Source organism: Phyllostomus discolor, chromosome 1 (assembly GCF_004126475.2).
Source record: "Phyllostomus discolor isolate MPI-MPIP mPhyDis1 chromosome 1, mPhyDis1.pri.v3, whole genome shotgun sequence".
Lineage (NCBI taxonomy): Eukaryota > Metazoa > Chordata > Mammalia > Chiroptera > Phyllostomidae > Phyllostomus > Phyllostomus discolor.
The window spans coordinates 3,246,267-3,267,280 of NC_040903.2; the positions used below are offsets into that span (position 1 = coordinate 3,246,267).

At 63.7% G+C, this 21,014-nt stretch overlaps 2 protein-coding genes across 5 annotated transcripts in view; one reads left to right on the forward strand and one right to left on the reverse strand.

Annotated features, from left to right (window-relative positions):
- Positions 1-7,873, forward strand: part of CRMP1 (collapsin response mediator protein 1) — a 46,358-nt gene extending 38,485 nt beyond the window's left edge. For all 3 annotated transcript variants that reach the window (XM_028506663.2, XM_036018667.1, XM_036018677.1), the window contains exons 10-14: positions 612-753; positions 1,010-1,180; positions 3,134-3,313; positions 4,150-4,315; positions 6,854-7,873. In XM_028506663.2, coding sequence (XP_028362464.1) covers positions 612-753; positions 1,010-1,180; positions 3,134-3,313; positions 4,150-4,315; positions 6,854-6,945 — 751 coding nt within the window. In that variant the 3' untranslated portion in view covers positions 6,946-7,873. The remainder of the gene's footprint in view (positions 1-611; positions 754-1,009; positions 1,181-3,133; positions 3,314-4,149; positions 4,316-6,853) is intronic.
- Positions 7,874-9,212: 1,339 nt separating this feature from the next.
- EVC (EvC ciliary complex subunit 1) overlaps positions 9,213-21,014 on the reverse strand; it is a 40,345-nt gene continuing 28,543 nt past the window's right edge. The window contains exons 12-21 of one of the 2 annotated variants that reach the window (XM_036018681.1): positions 20,605-20,817; positions 18,391-18,500; positions 17,904-18,114; positions 16,851-17,057; positions 15,769-15,913; positions 13,755-13,866; positions 11,618-11,744; positions 10,481-10,556; positions 9,642-9,756; positions 9,213-9,518 (exon numbers count right to left, since the gene is read on the reverse strand). In XM_036018681.1, the coding sequence (XP_035874574.1) occupies positions 9,437-9,518; positions 9,642-9,756; positions 10,481-10,556; positions 11,618-11,744; positions 13,755-13,866; positions 15,769-15,913; positions 16,851-17,057; positions 17,904-18,114; positions 18,391-18,500; positions 20,605-20,817 (1,398 nt within the window). In that variant the 3' untranslated portion in view covers positions 9,213-9,436. Of the gene's footprint in view, positions 9,519-9,641; positions 9,757-10,462; positions 10,557-11,617; positions 11,745-13,754; positions 13,867-15,768; positions 15,914-16,850; positions 17,058-17,903; positions 18,115-18,390; positions 18,501-20,604; positions 20,818-21,014 lie in introns of both variants that reach the window. The other variant, XM_028507331.2, reaches the window with a different exon arrangement.

Genomic DNA, 21,014 nt, shown 5'->3' on the forward strand with positions numbered 1-21,014 from the left:
CCTGTGGCTGTGGCCATCTGGGCTCGGGCTACCGCCCTCTCTGTCCCGACAGGCTTGTCTTCTCCCATACAGCACCCCCCCCACCCCGTGGCCCTGTGTGCTCCCAGCAGGCACCCGGATATTCTAACACCTAAGTCAGACCAGGCCCCCACCCTTCCCGGGGACCCCCAGGGTTCTCTCCTCACAAAGTGAGAAGCACAAGCCCCCCACATCCCGCAGGCAGAGCCTGCTCTGGCCCCCACTCCCCGGCCGGCCCCCTGGATCGGAGCATTTGAGGGCAGGATAGCCTGGCCCCTCTGCTGGCCGGGTCCCCCACTTCCAAGTGAGGAAGAGGAGGCTGGCCTGGGGAGCCTTGTCCAGACCAGCCCAGAGCCAGCACTCACCTAGAACCTTCTCCCCGTGCCCAGGGCTCCTTCCGGTGAGCAGCCAGCCCCCATGGCCAAAGGGCCTTCCGACATCACTTACTCCCTAGGGTCCCTGACGTGGCCCGAGCCGTCTCCCCAGAACCTCTCTGGGCTGTTAGGTTCCAGCCCGTGTTGAGCGCCTGAAGTTGGGGTTTGCCCTTGAACCTGAAGGCAGCTTCGAACCCTCCCTGTTTTTGTTCTTGCCAGCGGGGACCTGCAGGTCACGGGTAGCGGCCACTGTCCCTACAGCACCTCCCAGAAGGCGGTGGGCAAGGACAACTTCACTCTGATCCCCGAGGGCGTCAACGGGATCGAGGAGCGGATGACCGTCGTCTGGGACAAGGCGGTGGTAAGGCGGCACCCCATCTCCCCCACCCCCCAGGAACATTCTAGAAGCCTGGGCCCAGTGACACTGACGAGATGCCGCAGTGGCTGTTACGCAAATGTCCGTGTGCCCGTGAGCGGCTGAGGCGGTCTCTGCCCCGATGAGGCGGCTGCGGAGAGGAGGAGAGGGCAGACTCCTCGCCAGGTTTCGGCCTGTGCCGGCGGGCCCTCCCCCCGCCCTGGTACGGGGCGGTCTTCTCATCCGAGCCTCCCGCCCTCAGGCTACCGGCAAAATGGACGAGAACCAGTTTGTTGCCGTCACCAGCACCAACGCAGCCAAGATCTTTAACCTGTACCCCAGGAAAGGGCGGATCGCCGTGGGCTCGGACGCCGACGTGGTCATCTGGGACCCCGACAAGGTGAAGACCATAACAGCCAAGAGCCACAAGTCGGTGAGTGTTGGTGTGAACCCCGGGCAGCCCCGGTTGGGGCAAACAAGCCTGGCTTTGCAGCCTTTTGGAAACATCTGGTTAGACAGGGTTTGTGAACTGTGCAGCCGGGCTGCTGCAGTCCGACGTCTGGGGGGACGCGGCCACTCAGGGTCCCCGCCCATGGGAGAGGTGGGGCTGCGGCGGGATTGGCTCGGCGGCTCTGACGGGCACGTGCCCCGTCTGCTCCCCATCCCACCCCGGTCTCGGGCGCTGGCGGAAACTCTCAGACTCACAGAGCGGCAGCACCCGCTCCGGTGCGTGTGTCCTCGGTTGAGCTATGGACCCGGAGACGCTCGGGTCTGGTTGAGAAACCTCCTGCCCTGTCCCGTGCCCCCTGCTCAGAGTCAGCAAGGGATAGGGCTGCCCCCCCCCCCCCAGGAGCGGGTCGTGCTGGTGCACAGCCTTGGGGGGGGATGCTGATGCCCTCGTCCCAGGCCCCGAGCCTGTGGGCGGTGTCTCTGTGCTTTCTGTCTCTCGGGCCCTGGACCCCTTCCCTCGTCCAGCGGACCTGAGGACGCGGAGGGACCGCACTCAGACACCCATCCCCAGAACCCAGCCAACAGAGGCGTGCAGGAATGCAAAGCTGTGGCGCAGGGGAAATGTGCACGTGGTTTACATTCACCTAAAAGCAGACCCAGTCGCACTTGTAGTGAACCAGGTGCAAACCAGGTGCACACCGCGATGGTCAGGGGCGTTCCCTCACCTGGCCGGGGACTGAGCGCCCGGGGTTCACAGGAGGCAGGCCAGCTCAGGGTGTTGCTGGGGATTGAAACCGGGGCCGCCTTTTCGGAGGGCAGGCCCATCAAAGGCGGAACCCGTTTCCTCTTGGGCCCCAGACTCCACCTCCAGCAGAGGGGCACGCCTGCCATGCGGGCTCACGGCCCTTTCAGCCCGGGGCGTGTCCGCAGAGGCGGGGAAGCCACCGGATAGCTCCTCCCTGGGGCCGGATTGGAAACTGACAGCACATGCCCGTGGGGGGATGCGGTCCAGCAGGCCAGTGGACGTTAGAAGCACCTGGAAGCCACACCTGTGTGCTGGTGTGCACGCTGCTGAGCGGGGGCAGAGCTGCAGCAAGCGCCTGCCACGCCCGAGACCGGGGTTCGAGCTCGGAAACTTGGGGGGGGGGGGGGGGGCAGAAAAATCTGCCCGAGGCAGCGGTCTCTGTCGGAGGAGGAAGAGGGGCTGACTTGTTCAAAGGCGTGCCGTCTCAGCCTTTTGAGTTTGTTTGCTGGGTACCTGACCCCCTTTTTCAATAACCAAAAGCAGTCGGCTAGTGCTAGCCATAGTCACTTTAGGAGTGAGGGAAAGAATGTGTGGTTTAAGGGAGTGTCTTTCAAAGTGGAAGGAAGGGAGGGGGGAAGGGAGGGAGGGAAGGAAGGAAGGGAGGGAGGGAGGAAGGAAATATAAAAATGACCCTCCCCATTGCTGGGGGGGCAGTTTCGCACACAGGAAACCTTGTAGGACCCCCCCACACACACCCCTCCGTGACCCATGTACTGTTGGTTGGCCTGGGGCCTTCCGGGTGTAACGATTTGCCAATAGGTTAGCGAATGCCTTAAAAACCGCTCATGTCCCTTGGCCCAGGAGTTTAATTTTAGAAAACTGCCCCATCCTAACGAAAACACGTTGTTTACAAAGACACAGAAATGCCTGTTCTATTGAGCGCGGCCATGGCGCCTGACTCCCGGGGCTGCATTCCCACTCCTGCTGCGTCAGACAGTATTGGTTTGGGTATAGACACCACCCCCACCCCCGCCCCCCACATGCCCAGCAGGGAGGGGCTGGTCATGCAGATGAGGGGTGGGTGGTGGGGGGTCACACAGCCCCAGGGGAGCGCCCCCGGGGGTCTGAGCAGTGCAGTTGCCGCCTGGGGCCCCCTGGTGGCCGCGAGGGCTCAGCGCGCTCTCGCCGCAGGCTGTGGAGTACAACATCTTCGAGGGCATGGAGTGCCACGGCTCCCCGCTGGTGGTCGTCAGCCAGGGCAAGATCGTCTTCGAGGACGGCAGCCTCAGTGTCAGCAAGGGCCTGGGCCGCTTCATCCCGCGGAAGCCCTTCCCGGAGCACCTGTACCAGCGCGTCAGAATCCGGAACAAGGTGCGCCCCGGGCCCTGGTGCGCCCCGCACGGTGTCCTGCCTGCCGCTCCGGCCGGAGTCAGAGCCAGACCTCCGGGGCCCCCAGGCCAGGCACACCGTACAGGGGCATGCACACCTGGGGGCGGGCGGGTGCTGGGTGTGGCTGGCCAGGGTGCACTGTTCTGCACCGGCCCCGTGCAGTCCCTCCGGCGGATCAGAGCCCCGGAGCTCAGCACCGTGAAGGGCTGACCAGCCCACAGCTAGGAAAGCACGGAGCCCACAGTGTGGCCGTCCAGTGAGAATACACGGCCCCCGGCGAACTGGAGGGGTGGCCAGCACCCTCCTTCCCCTCCATTCTGCACCTCTTTCCCTCCTTTCCTCGAAGAGTCTTAGCACTGACCCTGGAAGGTCAGAGGCCATGGAGCAGGCTCCGGCCCATCTGTAGTCCACCTTGGAGGGGGAGCTGCCCACACCTCAGATAAACCCCCACTGTGGTCCACTGTCTTCCCTAATTGGGTCCCTGCTGTTGCCGTGATGACCTGCTTCCCACACTAAAGGGCAGACGTTTGCCAGAAAGGCCAACCTGTGTGCATGTGTGCACGCCTGCATGTACACATGTGTGTGTGCGCATGTACATATGATGGTGTACACACGTGCATTTCTTTATGTGTAGGATCGTGTGAATTGTGTGTGCATCTGTGCACACGTGTGTCTGTGGAGTGTGTGGGCTCTGCAGGTGTGCACCCATGTGCATGTGGAGTGTGTGTGCACATGCACCCCCGAGGCGACCCCAGGGCCCTGAGTCGGCACCACCTGTGCGCCTTGCCCCTCAGTCGCCCTCCCCTCCCTCCGTCCAGGTCTCCGGACTGCAAGGGGTCCCCAGGGGCATGTACGACGGCCCCGTGTACGAGGTGCCAGCTACACCCAAATATGCAACTCCCGCTCCTTCTGCCAAATCCTCGCCTTCCAAACACCAGCCTCCGCCCATCAGGAACCTGCACCAGTCCAACTTCAGCTTGTCAGGTGAGGGGCGCCGCTGCCCAGGCTGCCGGGGACCCACACTCCTGTGGAAAGGGACGCAGGGCCTCCGGTGGGCAGCGAGGAGGGGACCGTGGGGCCCCCGCCTCCTCTCCTCTGGGGGGGGCAGTGTGGGCTGGGGGAGGCCAGGACGCTGAGGGGAGGGGCCCATGGGCAGCATAGAGGTACCGGGCCCTGGCTTACGAAGAGTCTGCCTAGAGATTGGCTCATTCTGAGTCCCACTTGGGGGCGTTTTTACACCTTTACCCATGGAGTGTGGCGTGGTGACGGGGCAGCCACTGCCTTCAGCCTGTCCCCTGCAGTTTATCCCGCACTCTGGGGACTTGTGGCTCGTCTTCACAGCAGCCCTGTGCGTGGACGGTGGTTATTCTTACTGCTTCAAAAAGGAAATGATGACCTTGAGAGCTTCTGTGTCCAACGGCTGGGGCTTGATGCTCAAGGAGTGTGTGTGGGCAAAACCTGAAGTTGGCTGGTCCCTCAGACTTAGCTCAGACGTGCCCCAGGACACGTGTCTGCAATTTCTCAGGATCGCCACACGGGGGCAGGCACGCACACATTGAGAACATGGAAGTGGCGTCACCCTGCAAAGTATTGGAGGTGACAGTGTGTGCAGGGCTCTGGGAATGAGGTGATCAGTCTATACCAGGGTCAGCAGACTTTTTCTTAATGGGCCAGATAGTAAGTGTTTCAGGCTCAGTGCACCAAGCTATTACACGCTATGAAATGGGCATTTAAAATGCAGCCATTTAAAAATGTAAGGCCTATTCTTAAAGCGTGGGCTCCATGCAAACAGGGGGTGGGCCGGGCTTTGTCAGGGGGCCCTCGTGTGCGGACCGCTGGTCTGGCAGGCGTGCAGGACCTCGAAACGGAAAAGGGGGGCGCTTGGCGGAAGAGAGTGGAGGGGCGGGGGAAAGATGAAATGTGGATGGAGGTTGGGCGTGTGGCTGACCTTTCCTCCATCGGGGGCAACCCAGCTCAGCGATCGTGCCATGGGGACACAAACGTGGGGGGGGGCTCCCCATGGTCCAGTCCTCCTCGCTTTTCACGAGCCTTTTGTGCACGAGCTCCTTAGGCACCATGTGCTTCCAGGGCTCTCAGGGAGCTAGTGTGTTTGCACAGACAGGCCCAAAACACACCTCGGGATTCTCCTCTGACGCTCAGTCAGCAGAAGGGAGGCGGGAGGCAGTGCCGGGAGACGGGCGGGCACGCCGGCCACTGTTCTGTCCTCGGGTCACACCGTCCGCACTCCTGAACCAAGCAGTGAGGCAAACTGTCGGCTGGAGGGGCCGTGACCTCCCTGGTTCTCCGAGGCCACTGGCACTGCCCGGGGCCAGCCTCACAGCATGGTGGCAGGTGACTTCACTAGCTGCCAGCCACACCGGCCGACGTCTCCGGTCACCAGGAACGACCTCACAGCCCTCCTTTCACCAATCTGCGTGAGGTGACGCTGCAGAGGTGCGGCGTGGTCTGTGACACGGGGGCCCTTTTGTCCCAGCTGACGGGTATTTTCAGAGAACCTGACGCGGAGCCAGGGAGGTGCAGGTGATCGGGAGGGGGGGAAGAGCTGGTGAGCAGAGGCCAATTTGGGGGCCTTTGGGGGAGTCCTGAGCCACCAGGAAGAGATGCTGTGTACCAACGAAGTGAGGAGAGAAAACCCAAGTCCGAGTGGCTTACCCCGATCTCGTGATGTCGCGGGCGGAGGGGCCTTTGCTTGTGTTTTTCGGGAAAGGAAGTGAGGCCAAGCAAGGGAAGTGCGTGATTGCAGATTGCCTGGAGTGCAGGCGTGAGTCGTCCTGGAACCTCGGTCTCCTGCCTGGACCCAGAGCCTTCCCCCCCAGGGCCCCTCCTTCCCTGTTACCCACCACTCACGGCCTATTCGTTCAGTGTGCGCCTGCTGAGCACCAGGCACTGGCGTGCTGCTGGGCTGTTACGTCTTTACTGAACTGCAGGGGATGTGTGAGGTTAGAACAGCTGGTCGGCTTTGCAGATCTAAACTAGGGACTGCTGCTCCTCCCTGCAGGTCTGCCCATTGCGAGTGAGGTGGGTGATTGCGGCTGTGAGCAGCTCACACACACACACACACACACACGCACACATGCACACCCAAGCACACCACACACGAACACCTTTGGGGCGTCCGGCCCTGGAGACAGACCTCTAGGTGTCTCCCCAAGAAACGTGAGCTGAGCCTCAAATTCCCCTTTTGTAGTATCGTGTACCGTAAGCGCAACAGCATTGTTAAAGCACCAAGTCCGTGCCTGCACACAGTAGGCCCTCCATGGGTGGGTGCCCACCTGTCTCAAGAATGTGAAGATGGACAAGAAAGCACTCAATGTCAGGGGGTGTCCCAGGGCCCAAGGAGGCACCAGGGGGAGAGGTTGGGGTGCCTGCCTCCCCAGAGGCGAGCCTGGACTGGGTTGAGATGAGGGCTCCGTGTCCTGAAGGCCAGGGACATGGGGGAGGCACCCCGTCCTCAGGAGCGGCCAGTGGAGGCGGTGACAAAGGTGGTTGGCTCTCTTTCAGGTGCCCAGATAGATGACAACAACCCCAGGCGCACCGGCCACCGCATCGTGGCGCCCCCTGGTGGCCGCTCCAACATCACCAGCCTCGGTTGACCCCGGACCAGTGGATGAGCTAAGAGTGAAGGATTCTGGGAACTATGTCCATTCCTTCCCCCCCACCCCGTCGGTGGTTCTCAGACCCCTAGTTTTACGTGGAACTGCTGGGGGACACAAGAGTGAGGTTCTTTCCTTTCGCGTTTAGGAAGAAGTGGTACTAGTGTGGTATGTTTGCTTGGAACCCCCCGGCCCCAGAGTTGTGTGTCGCGCCGACGCCCGCGCCGCGCGTGGCGTCCTCATGGCCCTCCCTAGTGAGCACAGGCCCCAGCGTCCTCGCGTCCGCCCCTCCCACCGCCCACCGCGCCGGCCCGGCTCCGGGATCCCGGCGGCTCCTCCGCGCCCCGTAGCTGTCCTAGGGTAGTTGATGCATGTTACTGAGTTGCGTATGCAAGCCCGTGAGGGCCTCTGATGGGACGTCGCCGGGGACCAGTGCGGGCGCCGGGCCGAGACCCCCGCCCTCGGGGCGATCCCCACACTCCCGGCGTCCGCACTGGAGAGAAGGCGCCCCGCCCCGCCGCCATCTGTGACCTCTCAGGGCAGCTTGGAGAACTGCCCTCCGCCTCCCACGTCGTAGCCCCGGTCTCCATGGTTTCAGGGGCGTGTCCCCGGCATGCCATCTGTCCTCCCGGTGTCCGTGTGCCCTTCCAGCCCGCTCTGGCTGGAGAGTCAGGCCGAGCGCGGGTCACACTCGGAGAGGGGTCTCGGGTCCCCAGGCAGGGCTGCCGACCGGGAGGGCGACGGCCGCCTCCAGTTGCCCGTGTCCTTGTCCCTCTGCGGAGGTCGACGGGGCAGTCAGATTTTTAAAGTTTTGTACAAAGTTTTCCTTTGTAATCACCCCCATTTTTACTTAACAACTGACTTCTTGTGGCTCTTACTTCTGAATTCAAAGCTTGTGAAAAGAATAAAATTGAATGGCCCGCGGGCCCGGCTGGGGTGTTTTCATTCAAGGCGTCGGCAAGCGTGGGGTGCGCCGAGACACACTCACTCCCGTGGGCGAAGGAGACTGCACCCACGGAGTACCACGATCGCCCACGCGAGGTGGGTGGAGGCCGAGGCAGCCACGGTCATGGCAGCACCACCACCTTCCCACCACGTCGGACACTCCCCGAGTGGGAGCGGTCTGCCCCCAGAATGCAGAGGCCAGGAAGGAGAATGTGGACCAGGTCCTGGAAACCCTGCAGGAAGGAAGCTCTGCTGAAGACGCCGCAGAACAACGAGATGCTTTACTCTGCCACCAGGTGGGGCTGTTGGTCGGCTTTGGGAATCCCGGTCACTGACCCGTCAGGAGGTCAGGACGGGCAGATGCCATGATTATGGGTTATTTCCGTTAAGGAGCCAGTCTTTCCTGTCTAGGGGGGTCTACTTCAGGTTATATGAGATAAAAAAATTCAGGTCCTAAACAGTCTGGAGAGTCCCCGAGACAGCAGCTCCCAGCGCCTAGAGCCCAGCATGCTCTGGGAATTTGTGGGAAGGCCCAGCTCTCCATCCAGAATGGCCCTAGGTCAGTGAGGGATGCCCCCCCCCCCCCGGGACATCCGGCGGTGACTGGGGACACTTGGCTGTCACAGTAGGGATGCCACTGGCGTCTGGTGGGCAGGGGCCAGGGGTGGCACCGCACATCCTACCGTGCACAGGACAGTCCCCTCCCCAAACAGTTGTCTCACCCAAAATGGCCACAATGCCGAGGGCGAGAATCCCCGGTTTTTTATGAGAAGGGCAACTTTCTTCCTGGGTGGGGAAGACCCCTCCTGGCAGCATTGTGCTGGGTGGGAAAGAGCTCTCCCAGCTCTGTGTGAGCTGGTCTGGAAGCTTCTGCACATTCCCAGCATCCACTGGGGCAGCGGTGGCCCCGGGGCATTCCTCCGTGGTAAGGGGGTGCTGTTGGGCACTGTCTGCGTCAGGGTCGTGGGGTCATGAGACTCGGACCCCAGTGACCAGGCCTGAGCTGCGGGCTGAGCCCAGGATGGGCAGGGGTGGGCCCTGAAGAGGCCCTGGTGGCAGCCAGGGGCCACGGTTCGTGGGGTGGACGAAAGGGGGTGGAAATGGAGGAGAAGGGTCTGGACCCGGAAAACGGCAGCGATGCCTGGAGACCCCCCCACCCCCATAGAACGGAGTGAGAGCCTCGCCCTGCAGAAGGCAGGTTCCGGGGGCACCAGCGCACAGTGGTGGGGGTGCAGGCAGCCAGGAGGAGGCTCCAAGGGGTGGAGCTAAAGGGACAGAGCTCGCAAGGTGTCCGGCACGGGGGTGTCTGGCACGGGGGTGTCTGGCACGGGGGTGTCTGACCGTCGCGGGCGGGGGGTCTGCCACACTCCCTCGAACTTTCTTGGGTGCCCGAACGTCCGACCTCTGCCCCTCACGACAAGCCCATGATCACAGGGAGGTCCTGCCCGTCCGTCCCCAGGTGGGTGGGCCCCCCTCACGGGGGTGGAGGGGGGGGCTGTGCCCTCCGATCAGGGCTTCTGTTTGGCCCCCAACGAGAGGCCTTCGACTACAGGTTGCTCCTCCTCTTCAGCATCCTCTTTGCATTCTCGCCGTCACCAGGGTCGCTCTCCTGCTGGCTCAGCCGTTTGCTGCGCAAAACACAGAGGAGACGCAGCCGGTCAGAACCTCGGTCCTGGGTCCGTCCAGGCGCACACACGCACACAGTAGGTGGTCAGTACGCAGCCACAGGCATGAAGGGAGGGGCCTCGTACCTGAGCGATGCTGCAGGGTGTTCCCCAGATGCAGCAGGGTCGTCGTTGCTGGGCGCCCCAGGGTCCCCTCTCTCCCGTGGCGGGGGCTTCTTCCTCTTGGTCCTCACGGGCTTCTCTGCAGAGACACAGGGACCCGGACGCTGGCTGTGACTTTAGTCAATGACAGTGTCTGTCAGCCTCGCGCCAGCCCCTCCTGACTCGAGTGTCCCTGTGGGCCAGGTACACGCCGGGCACCTTCTGCTGTTCTGCCCGTTTAGCGTGTAAGGGAGCTGCGGCCGGGAGGTGGAGTGCTGCCCCGAGCCCGTACACAGCCGTGCGTGGCAGAGCGGGGGTTCGAACTCTGCTCCTCGGGCTCCCGCTGTGTTCCTGCAGCAGCCGGCTGACTGGGAGACTCCTGAAGCAAAGCAGCAGGCACCTGAGGCGCGGGCTTTACTGCAAGAGACCTGTGTGTTGTACACACTTCCCGCCCCTCCCCCGCAGCAGGCCGCCACACCCTGTGGTGTCACTGAGTCATCTCCTGCGGGGGAGGTGGGGGGGGGGAGTTCATTGCCCCACTTCACAGATGGGCAAACAGAGTCAGATCAGATTCCGCTGGTGAACCGCAGGCCCAGGGGTCGGAATTGCAGATGGATGGCGAGCAAAGGGCCCGGGCCCCCCCCCCAGGCTGCTCATGGACAGATAAGGACCCAGAAGCCCCACGAGGGAAGCACAGTGCCCAAGGCCACGCCGCTGGCCAGTGGTGGGCACGGGACTGGAACCCCCGGCCCCAGCCCAGAGAGCCCCCCCCGCCCCACTGCAGTGCGCCACCTCCCACCGCGTACCTGGCAGCCCGCGCTTACTGGACGATGGCTTGCTCTCAGTGAGGGGCACGTGGGCCAAGGCCGCCAGCCCGGACAGGAAGCCCTGCTCGGCGTCCTGCGTGCGAAGGGGGAGGTCAGCTGGGCCTCCCCCAGTCCTGCCTCCAGCACCAGGGGGTGCAGGAGAACTCGCCCAGAAGCCCCCAGGGTGGTCAGGCGCAGGGCAGAGGCACGGGGTGGGGTGGGGGGCAGCTGACCTCAGCTCCTGCCAGGTAGCGGCCCCCCACAACCCCCACCGCAGGGGCCATGGGTTCCCATTCTGTACAGGTGAGCACCGAGGGCCCTGCCGGCCCGGACCTCCGCCACCCTCTGGCCCCGGAGTCTCAGCCCCTACCTCCCCGCCCGCTCTAACCGCACAAAGCCGGACTCCGAGACCCACTGACTGCACAGGCTGGACAGCGCCTTGCCCTCCTGGTGTCCCGACCTGTGGCCGGGGCCCTAGCAGGGACCCGCTCCTTGGGGGCTGGGGACGACGTTAGGAGGTACAGGGACCCCCCCCCCACACACACACACAGCTCGGTGACCCCATGATAGGCCCTCAGGTCGTGAACGGGAGCCGCTGTCCCTGACGGGGCCGACCCTGGGACAGGGGCCTCCCCTCTGGGACAGGTGATTTCCCTTGAAGGCAGCCAGTTCGCTTCATGCTGCACTTTATCGGTAATTGCATCAGCGATCACGCGCCGATGGGATTCTTCTGTGACGAGGTAGCCACCGTCCGTCACGAGGCCTGCGCTTCCTGTGTGCCCTGCATCAAACGCGAGCCCCGGTCCCCAGAAGCACTGCCTCGGTGACACCCTGCTGTGGGCCCTGACACGGAGCAGTCCGTGGGGTGACGAGGGGACGGTCGCCCTGCCCCCACGGTCACTACACAGGAGCCAACCCGTGCCCAGGGCCTGGCCCGGGCAGGAGCTGCAGACGCACCGAGTGGGATCCACGCGGCCCCGTGACCTCAAGGCGCACGGCGCACTGCGAGGCCAATGCGTCATCCGCTGGGGAGCCTCCGCAGGGGCCCCCAGGGGGCGTGCAGTCCCCTCGCCAAGGCCCCACTGCCGCTAGCTAGCTCCGCCTCTCTAACGCACCGCCCAGCCGCGGGGCCCAGCACACTCCCCAGGTGCGCACCTGCAGCTGGGCCTCCAGCTGCCCCTCCAGGTGGTCCAGGACGCCGGCCCTCCGCTGCCACGTCTCCAGGCGCAGGCGCTGGTGCGCGGTGAACTGGGCCAGGAACCTGTGCTGCTGCGCCCGCATCCTGGAGGAGGGAAGGAAGGCCGTCAAGGCTGCCCCGGCCGGCGGGGGGGTGGGGGGGGTCAGAGGCCTCTCCCAAGGGCCTGCTGCGTCCTGCGAATGAGGGGTGGCTGCGAGCACTCCCTCCGTGAGCCCCGGGAGAGAAGGATGGCCAGGATCTACTGCGGCCGCTGGAGAGAGCCCCTCCCCCCGCAGGCGGGCTCGTCAGGAAAGTGCTTCTCTCTGGGGGGTTTATAGCGTCGCGGGCACATTTCTCACTGGGTCCTTGGGGTGGCTCGGCAACATCAGCAGGGCAGAGAGCGGGAGAGCCGGGGGCAGGAGACGCTCAGGGGAGCGGGGCGTCCCCGAGGTCCCGCAGGTGCAAAGTGGCAGGGCAGCAGGTACCGTCCTCACTCGGGGAACAGACTGAAACCCCGGTGGGGGGCAGGGGAGCTCTCCTGAAGGATGCCCCCTCCGCTAAAGTCACAGGACCGCCCTGGCTGCTCCCTGTGAACCAGGCGGCCCATGTCCTGGATGCCATGCCTGAGAAACCAGGAGAACGGCAGCCCAGCCCCTCCGAGGGGCGGAGCACGCAGAGGGGCAGAAAGCGGGTCCCTGGCCTGGAGAAAGCGCCCCCCCCCCCAAATGCCCTGTGCCTGTGTGGACAGACACCTCCCCCGGCCTGTGCGAGCACCCCCTTCCTTGGCTGCCACTCCGCTGACCTTCGCAAACAGGAACCTCAGTCCCCTCCTCCCTGTTCCCAGGATCACTCTCTGGTTCTCCTCAGCGTTTGTGACCCCTTCTCTGAAAGGAGCTGGCGTTTTCTAGGCCTGAAGGCAGAAGCTCCCTCGCTTTTGCTTCATGCTTGGTCCTGCCAGCGATATCTTCCCTCTCTTCTCACTACTTGTCCGGCAAACTCCTATTCATCCTACAAAACCCAACCATGCATCCACCCACCCGTGCATGGACCCACTCTTCCACTCCTTTGTTCACTCATGATTGTGTCTCTGGCCCGCCAGGATCTGTGCTGGGTTTGGAAGGTACAGGTGTGAGAAGAGACTCGTTGTCCCTGCCTTCATGGAGCTCCACCTGGGGCCGAGGGGACAGACAGGGACCGACCGGCTGTGATACTGCTGAGCTCGGTGCACTGGGCCTCAGTTGCCCTGGAAACCCCTCATTATCGCGGGCGGTACCGGCTGTTCCCCGTTGCAGCGGGCCACGCGATGCCCCCCGCCGGGGTCCGAGCCCTAATCCCCGACACCTGTGCAGAGGTTGCCCCCCACGGCACTCGGGAGGTTAGGGCTCGGAGAGTGCCCCGGATGACCCAGGTGGGTCTCAGCCCTCGGAGCCCGTGAAACTGAGAAGTTCCTCCAGCTGGGGTCAGCGACGCAGCGGAAGAAGGAGACAGAGGGATCCTAGGTGTGACCGGGATGGGGGGCAGGGGGAGCGGGCGGGGACCGGAGAGAGGCCTCTAGGAGGTCAGGGCCCCCGCTGACAGCCTCAGGGAACAGAGACCTCCGTTCTGCAAGGCGCTGGACTCTGCCGCCAGCCGGAGCAGCCGGGGAGACTGCGCCCCAAGCCTGCAGCCAGCGCCCAGGCGGTGGACACCGAGTTCCGGCCGTGTGGGACTCGGAGAAGCGGCAGCGCCCGCCCGGCTCTGACCTACAGACGGTGAGGAGCCCTGCCACCCCGAGTGGTGGGTGGCGGGCCACTGCGAAGGCCACAGCCGGGACACCCATCCGCCTCACCTCCTGCTCCCTCCCTGACTTCCTGGGTCACCCCCCATTAGCAACCTGCCCCCCCACACACCCAGTCCCCAGGCCAGGGTCTGCTTCTGGGAGACCCCGAGGTGTGAGTGGGGCGTGGTGCTGTGCCAGGGCAGCGAACGGGACTCAGAACTAGAAACGCCGCCGGGGCCACCCCCGATGGGCCCCCGGGAGGGGGCCGCGCAGACTCCCGGGCGTCTGCACCAGTGGGGGACGCTGACACCGAAAGCTGACCCATGGGGGCGAGTGTGCCCTCGTGGGGCCCTCACCTCTGGTGGATGCCTGGGGGTGCTTCACGGGCCCCCCCTGCCACCTGGTCCCCCAGCGAAGGGTCACCGAGTTCTTGCTTCTTCCGCAGCCGGTAGCTCTCCGTCCTCTCCCCTACAACACGTAACACATGGTGATCGAGGGGCAGCGTGGCTGGGGGCTCGGCTCTGTGCCAGGGCTGGGGTGGGTGCCGGGAGCCAGGGGCAGCAGCACACGCCTGCTCACAGAGAGCCATCGACGCTGGCCCGGGGTCCACCCGGGGGTTGGGGGACAGGGCGGGGTGGGGACGCAGCGGCCTCCGTCACAGGGGGCGCCTGGCGGCCAGCAGGCCACCTGCTCCCCCTCCACCACCCACCGCCTTCTTGGCTGGGGAGCGAGGGGAGGTGTGGGAGAATGGTGTTCAGCAGCCCCCGCAGACAGCGGAACCCACACAGGCAGGGAGGACAGGCCGGCACACAGAGCTGTGGGTGGACGGACAGACAGACAGACAAGGGCACTGATAGGTGCTTCCCAGGGGTCGGGCAGTGTGGCCCCTGATATCTGGGGTGCCTGGGCTGCCCATTGGGACACACTTAACCTGACCTAGGGCAGCACCTGGCCAGCGGCTATGCCCACCTAACGAGCTGCCACACCTGAGGAGCTGCCAGTTAACTAGCTGCTACACTTGCCTAGTTGTCACGGTTAACTAGCTGACATGCTGACTCCGCTGCCACGGTTCACTGGTGGCCACACGGACCCGGCCACCACACTGGCCCGGCTGCCACGCCGGACCTGCCCAGCGGTGAGCCGTCTGTCCAGCAGGCCGCCTACCTCGCTGGGCCCGGGCTGTGCAGCCCGTAAAGGGAGGTGTAGCTGGGTGGCCTCCCGGGGCAGGGCGTTCTATGAGTTTTAAATACAACAGAATTGACGGAATGAAAAAAAGACGAGGTGTTAATGGGACTGGTCACGCTCAGCTGCCTTGTTTCAGTTCATTTGTGGGGTGACCCCCACATCTGAGCTGGGGTACCAGGGAAGCGGGCAGTCAGAGCGGAGGGAATGCACAGAGGGCTGACCGAACCCTGGCACCACAGACGGGGAAATTGAGGCCCCGGGAGGGGCCGTGAGCGCGCTGGTCCTGAAGGTCCCCATCCCGAGGGCTGCCTCTGGCCGGGCGAGGAGAGCAGCCTTCCCACCGGAAACCCAGGGGCGGGTCTGCAGGGCTGGCGGACTTCCAGGGGCGTGCCAGGCTTTGTCAGAACCCGGGGTTCAAACTCCCCGGGACGAGGGTATGACAGAGGCACGGCTGAGCTCACTGACAGCAGAGTCACCGAAGACCCCCGTCGGGACCTGCCACCCCCCGCCCGTTCACCTAGGGACCAGGTCCCGCTGCACCCCGAGGCCAGTCCAGGCACAGCCCGCCTGAGAACGTGGGTGGGCCCTGCTCCGGGGGCCCGACGCAGGGAAGGACGCTATAAGTGTGGCCTTCGAGAATCTGGCTCTGCCTGTCACTACATGATGTCCTTGCTGGCCGTGGGGCTGTTGTCTGTTCCGTCACGCAGGGTACCCGCCATGCACCGGAGCCCACGGGGACCGCCACAGGGCCGCTGGCCTGTGCTTTCTCACGGTCCCTGCAACAGCTCTCACGGAGGACCTTCCCACCTCTCCGGCCACCGGGGGGCCCGGAGCCAACAAAGCCATGTCACCACCAAGTAGGACTCGGATGGTGGCACTCGTCCCAGATAGTGAGCGACCCTACCCAGACTCCCCCTCACTGTCCGGGTCTTGTCCTGGTTCACCCGAGTTGGCAAACCCTCTTGAGCTGCACCCGGATGCCCTCCCAGTGCCTTTTCAAAAGCCTTTGGGCGGGGTGGGGGGGGCGGTTACATGCAAAGCAGGGGTCACATAAGCAGATGAAACCGGGACAGTGTACGATTTCCAACAACGGAACCTGAACAGCCTGGCGGCCCACCCTGCCCCGGACCCCGAGCCTGTGTGGCCCCCGGCCGCGGCCTCCCCGAGGGGGGGAGGGGCACGTACCCTGCAGGGCCCTCAGCTGCTCCAGCTTGCGCTCCTCGTGGTCCCGCACGACCCTGCCCACCTGCTGGTAGTAGGGCCGCACCAGCCGCGCCACGCCCGTGCTGGTCACGTAGACGCTCTCCACGGCCGCCTCCAGCAGCGTCCTCTGCGGGCGGGAGGGAAAGGACGCGGTGAGGGGTGCACGTGGCTCCCCACCTTTGCCCGGGCTTGCGTCTTGGACCCACTCCCCACCTGGGCTGGTCTGGGAGCAGGCGGAGAGCACGCGGTGGCACTAAACCCGTCGGTGAGACAGGGTGGGGCAGAGTGGGTGTACAGTAGCTGGCACAGGAGATGATGACACCAGAATGAGCTCTGTGTTGGGTGCGCTCATGGCTGCAAACCCGTTGGTGCCCCGTCCTGTCCTACTTTCCCTGTCAGGGACAGTCTCCGGCTGGGGGTGGGACCCTGGCCCATCAGGTGCCACGTTAGGGCAAGTCTGCAGGGGGCAGGGGGCTTCCTTTCCGAATGTCAAGGGAAAGCCTCAGTGCGATTGAAAGACTCTGTCATGTCCCTCTTCCCTCCTGGAATGCAGATCTGATGTCCGGAGGGTTAGTGGCCATTTTGAGGCTAGGAGACAACACACTAGCCCCAAGAACAGCAGATCAGACAGAAAGAGCCGGGTCCTTGGTCGCATCGCAGCGCCCCTGTGCCTGGAGCTCCCTACCTCCACATCCTTGTTCCCTGGGATGAATGACTCCTGTTCGTTTGAGTCATTTCAGTAGGACTTTCTGTTACTCGCAGTGAAATGCATTCCTCAATGATACACCTTCCGCCCCAAAGCAGAAAGGGAGGAAGTGCTGAGATGCCCCGCCCCTGGAGATGTGAGGCCCGGGTTACCGTCCTCGCCAAGGTTAAAGGCTGCTGTCTGTCACTTTGTAAAATGACAGGCAACCCCCAAAAGGCTACAAGCCCCCGGGAGGGTGCGGTGCAGACCGGCACCCAGGTGGCGGCTCTGTCCAAGTGGTCTTCTTGTCTGTCCCCGCCCTCCCGCCCACCCCAACCCTCCGGCCCTCGGGTTTCTGGGGAGAGGGGTTGGCACACACCTTGAAGTCCTCCCGGTCCTTGGCCCGGCTCTTGGTGGCCACGGTCCGCGCGTGGCCCAGCAGCGCCTGCCCGATGGCGTGCTCCATGCGCTGCTGCAGCAGCCGCCCCACCTCCTGGGCCTCTGCCAGCAGCTGCTGCTGGAGCTGCAGCCGCGTCCGCTGCGCCTCCTCCTGCAGCCTGCCGGTCTCCTCCCGCACACGTGCCTCCTGGACAGGAGAGGAGGAGCCGGGAGAGGGGCGAGCCCACGCTGCTGCCGGGCACAGGAGCTCCAGCCGGCCGGGATGGGGACCTGGGGCCCGCCCTGCCCAGGGCCCAGGAAGGTGGGGCCAGAGATGCAGAAGGGGCAGAAAGCCGGGGCCAGCAGGCTTGCAAAGCCCAACACAATGGGTGAGGTAGGTGTGTGTGGAAGTCTAAAGACATTGATGGAGTCCCCACTGCGTGCCCAGTGCCACCTGTGGCCTGTCACCCATCAAGGACGTCTTTGTTTTTCCTGACCACTGTGGGGCCTGAGCACTAGGCGTGATGAGAGCACAGGCGCTCAGAGATGTGAAGTAACTTTCCAAAAGTCACACAGCAGAGCTGGGTTTTGAGTAACGGGGAACATCACAGAGGCCAAAGCAGGGCCCGTGGGGCCCCGGGCCCTGTCTTTCCTCGTGTGACTGTGATTCAGGCAAGGAGGGGCCGCCTGCTTCCCACCAGCCCCCCTGGCCGAGCGAGGCAGAGGGTGAGCCTGCCCCGAACTTGTGGGCCAGAAACCCCGGCTGCCCCTGGAGCTCCGTGGCTTCCTGAGACCCGGAGTCGGCCTGCTGGGGTTTAATCGCAGCCCCGTGATTTACAGGGTCTTTCTCAGGATCTGTTAGAACGGAGGGGACCCCCTTCCCCCGACCTCCCGGTGACGACTGGACCTAGCTCTGCTCCGGGGTCGCGTGCCTTCTCCGCATAGTTCTCACTCCAGCACACACTGGAGCCCCACTGCCCCACCCCTTCACGTTGCGGGAGGCGGGACCGGGGTTCTGACGGACGGGGGGGAGGGGCCCGCACGGCGCGCTCACCAGGGCTCTGAGCAGCTGCCATTGGTGCTCGTCCAGACAGTGGGCGGAGCCCTGCTCCAGGGCGCGCTGCTCGCGCAGCTCCTGCAGGAGGCTCTTCTTCCCCGACAGCCGCATCTGGGTCAGGGCGGCCACGGCGTGGCCGCGGAGCGCCAGCCTCCGCAGGGCCGAGCGCAGCAGCAGGTCGTGCTCCTGCAGGAGCCACTGCGTGGACCTTGGGGGGGAGTGGGCGGGGGTGGGGGTGGGGGTAGCTTTTAACAAACAACGCTACTCTCTGTTGCTCTGTTTCGTGAACTCACACCGGGAAACCTACTTTTGCCCAGCCCCGCCTTTACAATTCGGTGGGTTTCAAAACCACCCTGGGAGAGGTGGGGGCAGGGCCTGTGTCCTCTCCCCTTGCAGAGGAGGACACCGGGGCTGGCGTGGCACATCACACAGGACACAGGGCCCCGATCCCCGCCCCCCCAACCCCGCCCAGCGCCGTACTCACTCTTCACTGAGGCCCCCGAGCCGGCCCAGCACATGGCGGGTGACGCTGTCCTGCTCGTCCCGCAGGTGGGTCTGCAGCACCGCGGCCAGGGCGAGCTCCTCCATCCACACCTGGGCCCGGGACAGGGGGACAGGGGGACAGGGGTCAGCTCAAGGGCCTCCTCCCGCCCACCACAGCTCGGTGGGCACGTGCCTTTTATTTCTTGTCTAAAACCCCTCTACCCTGGTGGCACCAGCATTGCCTCTTACATTTTCTCCTAAAACTGAAAATGTTTCCCGCTTGCATGGACCGGGTAAAGCATCTCCTACTGATTTTCTGTGGCGTGAGGGAGGGGTCTGACTTCCTCCGGACGCTCGGATACTCACGGTGCTGGCACCTCCATTAAAGTTTCCCCCTTGGTGACCTGCCACCGGCCACTGTGTGTCACGCAGTTTCCACGTGCACACGGTTGCCCTGTACACAGACCTCGGTCCGAGCTCCGGGTTTTGTTCTGTGGGTCGTGTATTTCTGCCGCACGCCTCCCTGCTTCTCAGCTGTCGCTTATAGTGACGTTTCACAGCAGCTCGGGCAAGGCCCCCCCTGCCCTCCCCCCCCAGGCTGAGCTATTCTTGGGTGTCCTTCCTTTCCTACGGGTTTTAGGGTCGGCTTCTCAAGTTTTGGGAAACAGCTTGTTTTTTTGGATTGTCTTCTAATCTGACTGGATTACACTGATGAATCTGGAGAGACGCACCATCTCTGTCCATGTGAGTTTGGCAGTGATATACGCTCGGCGTGTTCCCCGTCGATGCACCCCAGGGAGAGACCACTGGGTGCCAGCCCGGCACTCAGTCATTCGCGTGAGTCCTCCCCTTTCCACACCTCCAGCTGCTCGGAGGGCGCTACTCCCAGCAGCCTGCAGGGGGCGCAGGCTGCACGCAGAACGCAGGAAGACCCGCACCCAGCCCTGCAGCCTGGACTCCGGCTCTGGGCGTCGGGATTTGTAACACTTTCGCTCCATCTCACCAAGTCACCTTGTGAGGCTCCTCACCAACCAGGAGCTGTGCAGAGTGTGGTTTTGGCCTCAGATAACTTAAAGCTTCTAACCAGAGAGTTTTCGATGAATCATAGGTCTTTGTCTAATGATGTAGCAGAAGTGAAATCCCGATATTTTCAATGTCAATGGCATCAAGTGACTGAGCACCATGCAAAAGGCTTTAACTCGATCCCTGTCTTTTTTTCACGCAGAAGCCGTGGCTCTGAGACAGCTAACAAGGTGTGCAGAACGGAAGCTGTTAAAGGTCAGCGGACGGGCAAAGGTCCCCCAGCCTGTGAACGGATTTGCTGTGGCTCAGGCCCCGGGTTCAGCTTCCCAGGTTAGGGGCCTGTCTGCACACTGGGTTGTCTCTAAAGAGTCCCTGGCGATGACCTCGGCCCGCCCAGATAATCCAGAATAAGCTCCGAATCTCAGGGTCCTTGGTCACACCTGCACAGACCCCTGTGCCTGGTTTGCTAACAGGTTCGGGGTCTGGGATGAGCATGCGGACCTGTCTGTGGGCCGTTACTCCACCTAGCGCAGGTGCACACGTGTTCTTAAAGCCCCAGCCGAGGATACACGCACCGGTTTTAGAGAGAGAGAGAACGAGGGAGGGGGAGGGGGAGAAACACTGATGTGAGAGAGGCATCAGCCGGTTACCTCCCGAACGTGTCCTGACCCGGGGTCAAACCTACAGCCCAGGCATGTGCTCCGACCGGGGATCGAACCTGCAGCCCTTTGCAGGTGTACGGGACGGTGCGCCCACCCACTGAGCCACCCGGCCAGGTCTGTATACATGGTTTTCACGGTGAAACAGACTCACTGTAAAGCAGGAGTCCCACGAGGGCAGCCCCTCATCTTTGCCCCCCACCCCCACCATCCACTGCCCCGTGAAACCCCTTCTGTGGTTTCTTTCCGAAGAACGGGGTTTGCTGGTCTTTCTCAAGGATCAGCTGAAGGCACTACCTACTGACTCCCTCTCCTGGGGAGGGGCTTCGCCGCCACCCCCCCACCCCCAGCCCACTGTGAGGGCTCTGGTGAAAGGCCGGCAACCAGAACCGTGGTAAAGCACTGAGCGAAGGCACCAGGAGGTGCTCAGTGAGCAAAACCTCTCATCATTCCTCCTAAGTTTCAGAAACGCAGTCTCTAGTCCCCGCCCCCCCCCCCCCCCCACGCCGAGACGTCTTACAAACTGCCCGCACCTGCTCCTCTTGCTCCAGGAGACCTTGGAACAGCTCCCACTGCTGCTTCCGGAAGCGGTCGGACCGGCCCAGCCGCAGGGCGGCGTCCTGCTGGGCCTCCTGGCTCAGGCGCCCGCACTCTTCGCGGGAGAGGCGGGTCAGGCCCGGGAGCGTCTGCAGGAACAGGGTGTCCACGAACGCCTGGAACGCCGCCACGGTGCCGCGGAACAGCTCCTGGAGCCGAGAGAGCCACGTGACGGTGTTACGCGTCAGACCCACGGGCAGCGCGGAGGGTGGAGTGACAGACACCGGCCCCACGGCGTCGACACGTCCGAGCTCGTGAGGGCCAGCCACCCTTACACCCTAGAGCAAGGAGCTGGAAGTTATAAGAAGTAGCGCTCCTTCGTTTAAAAAGAACCGACCAGACTTTT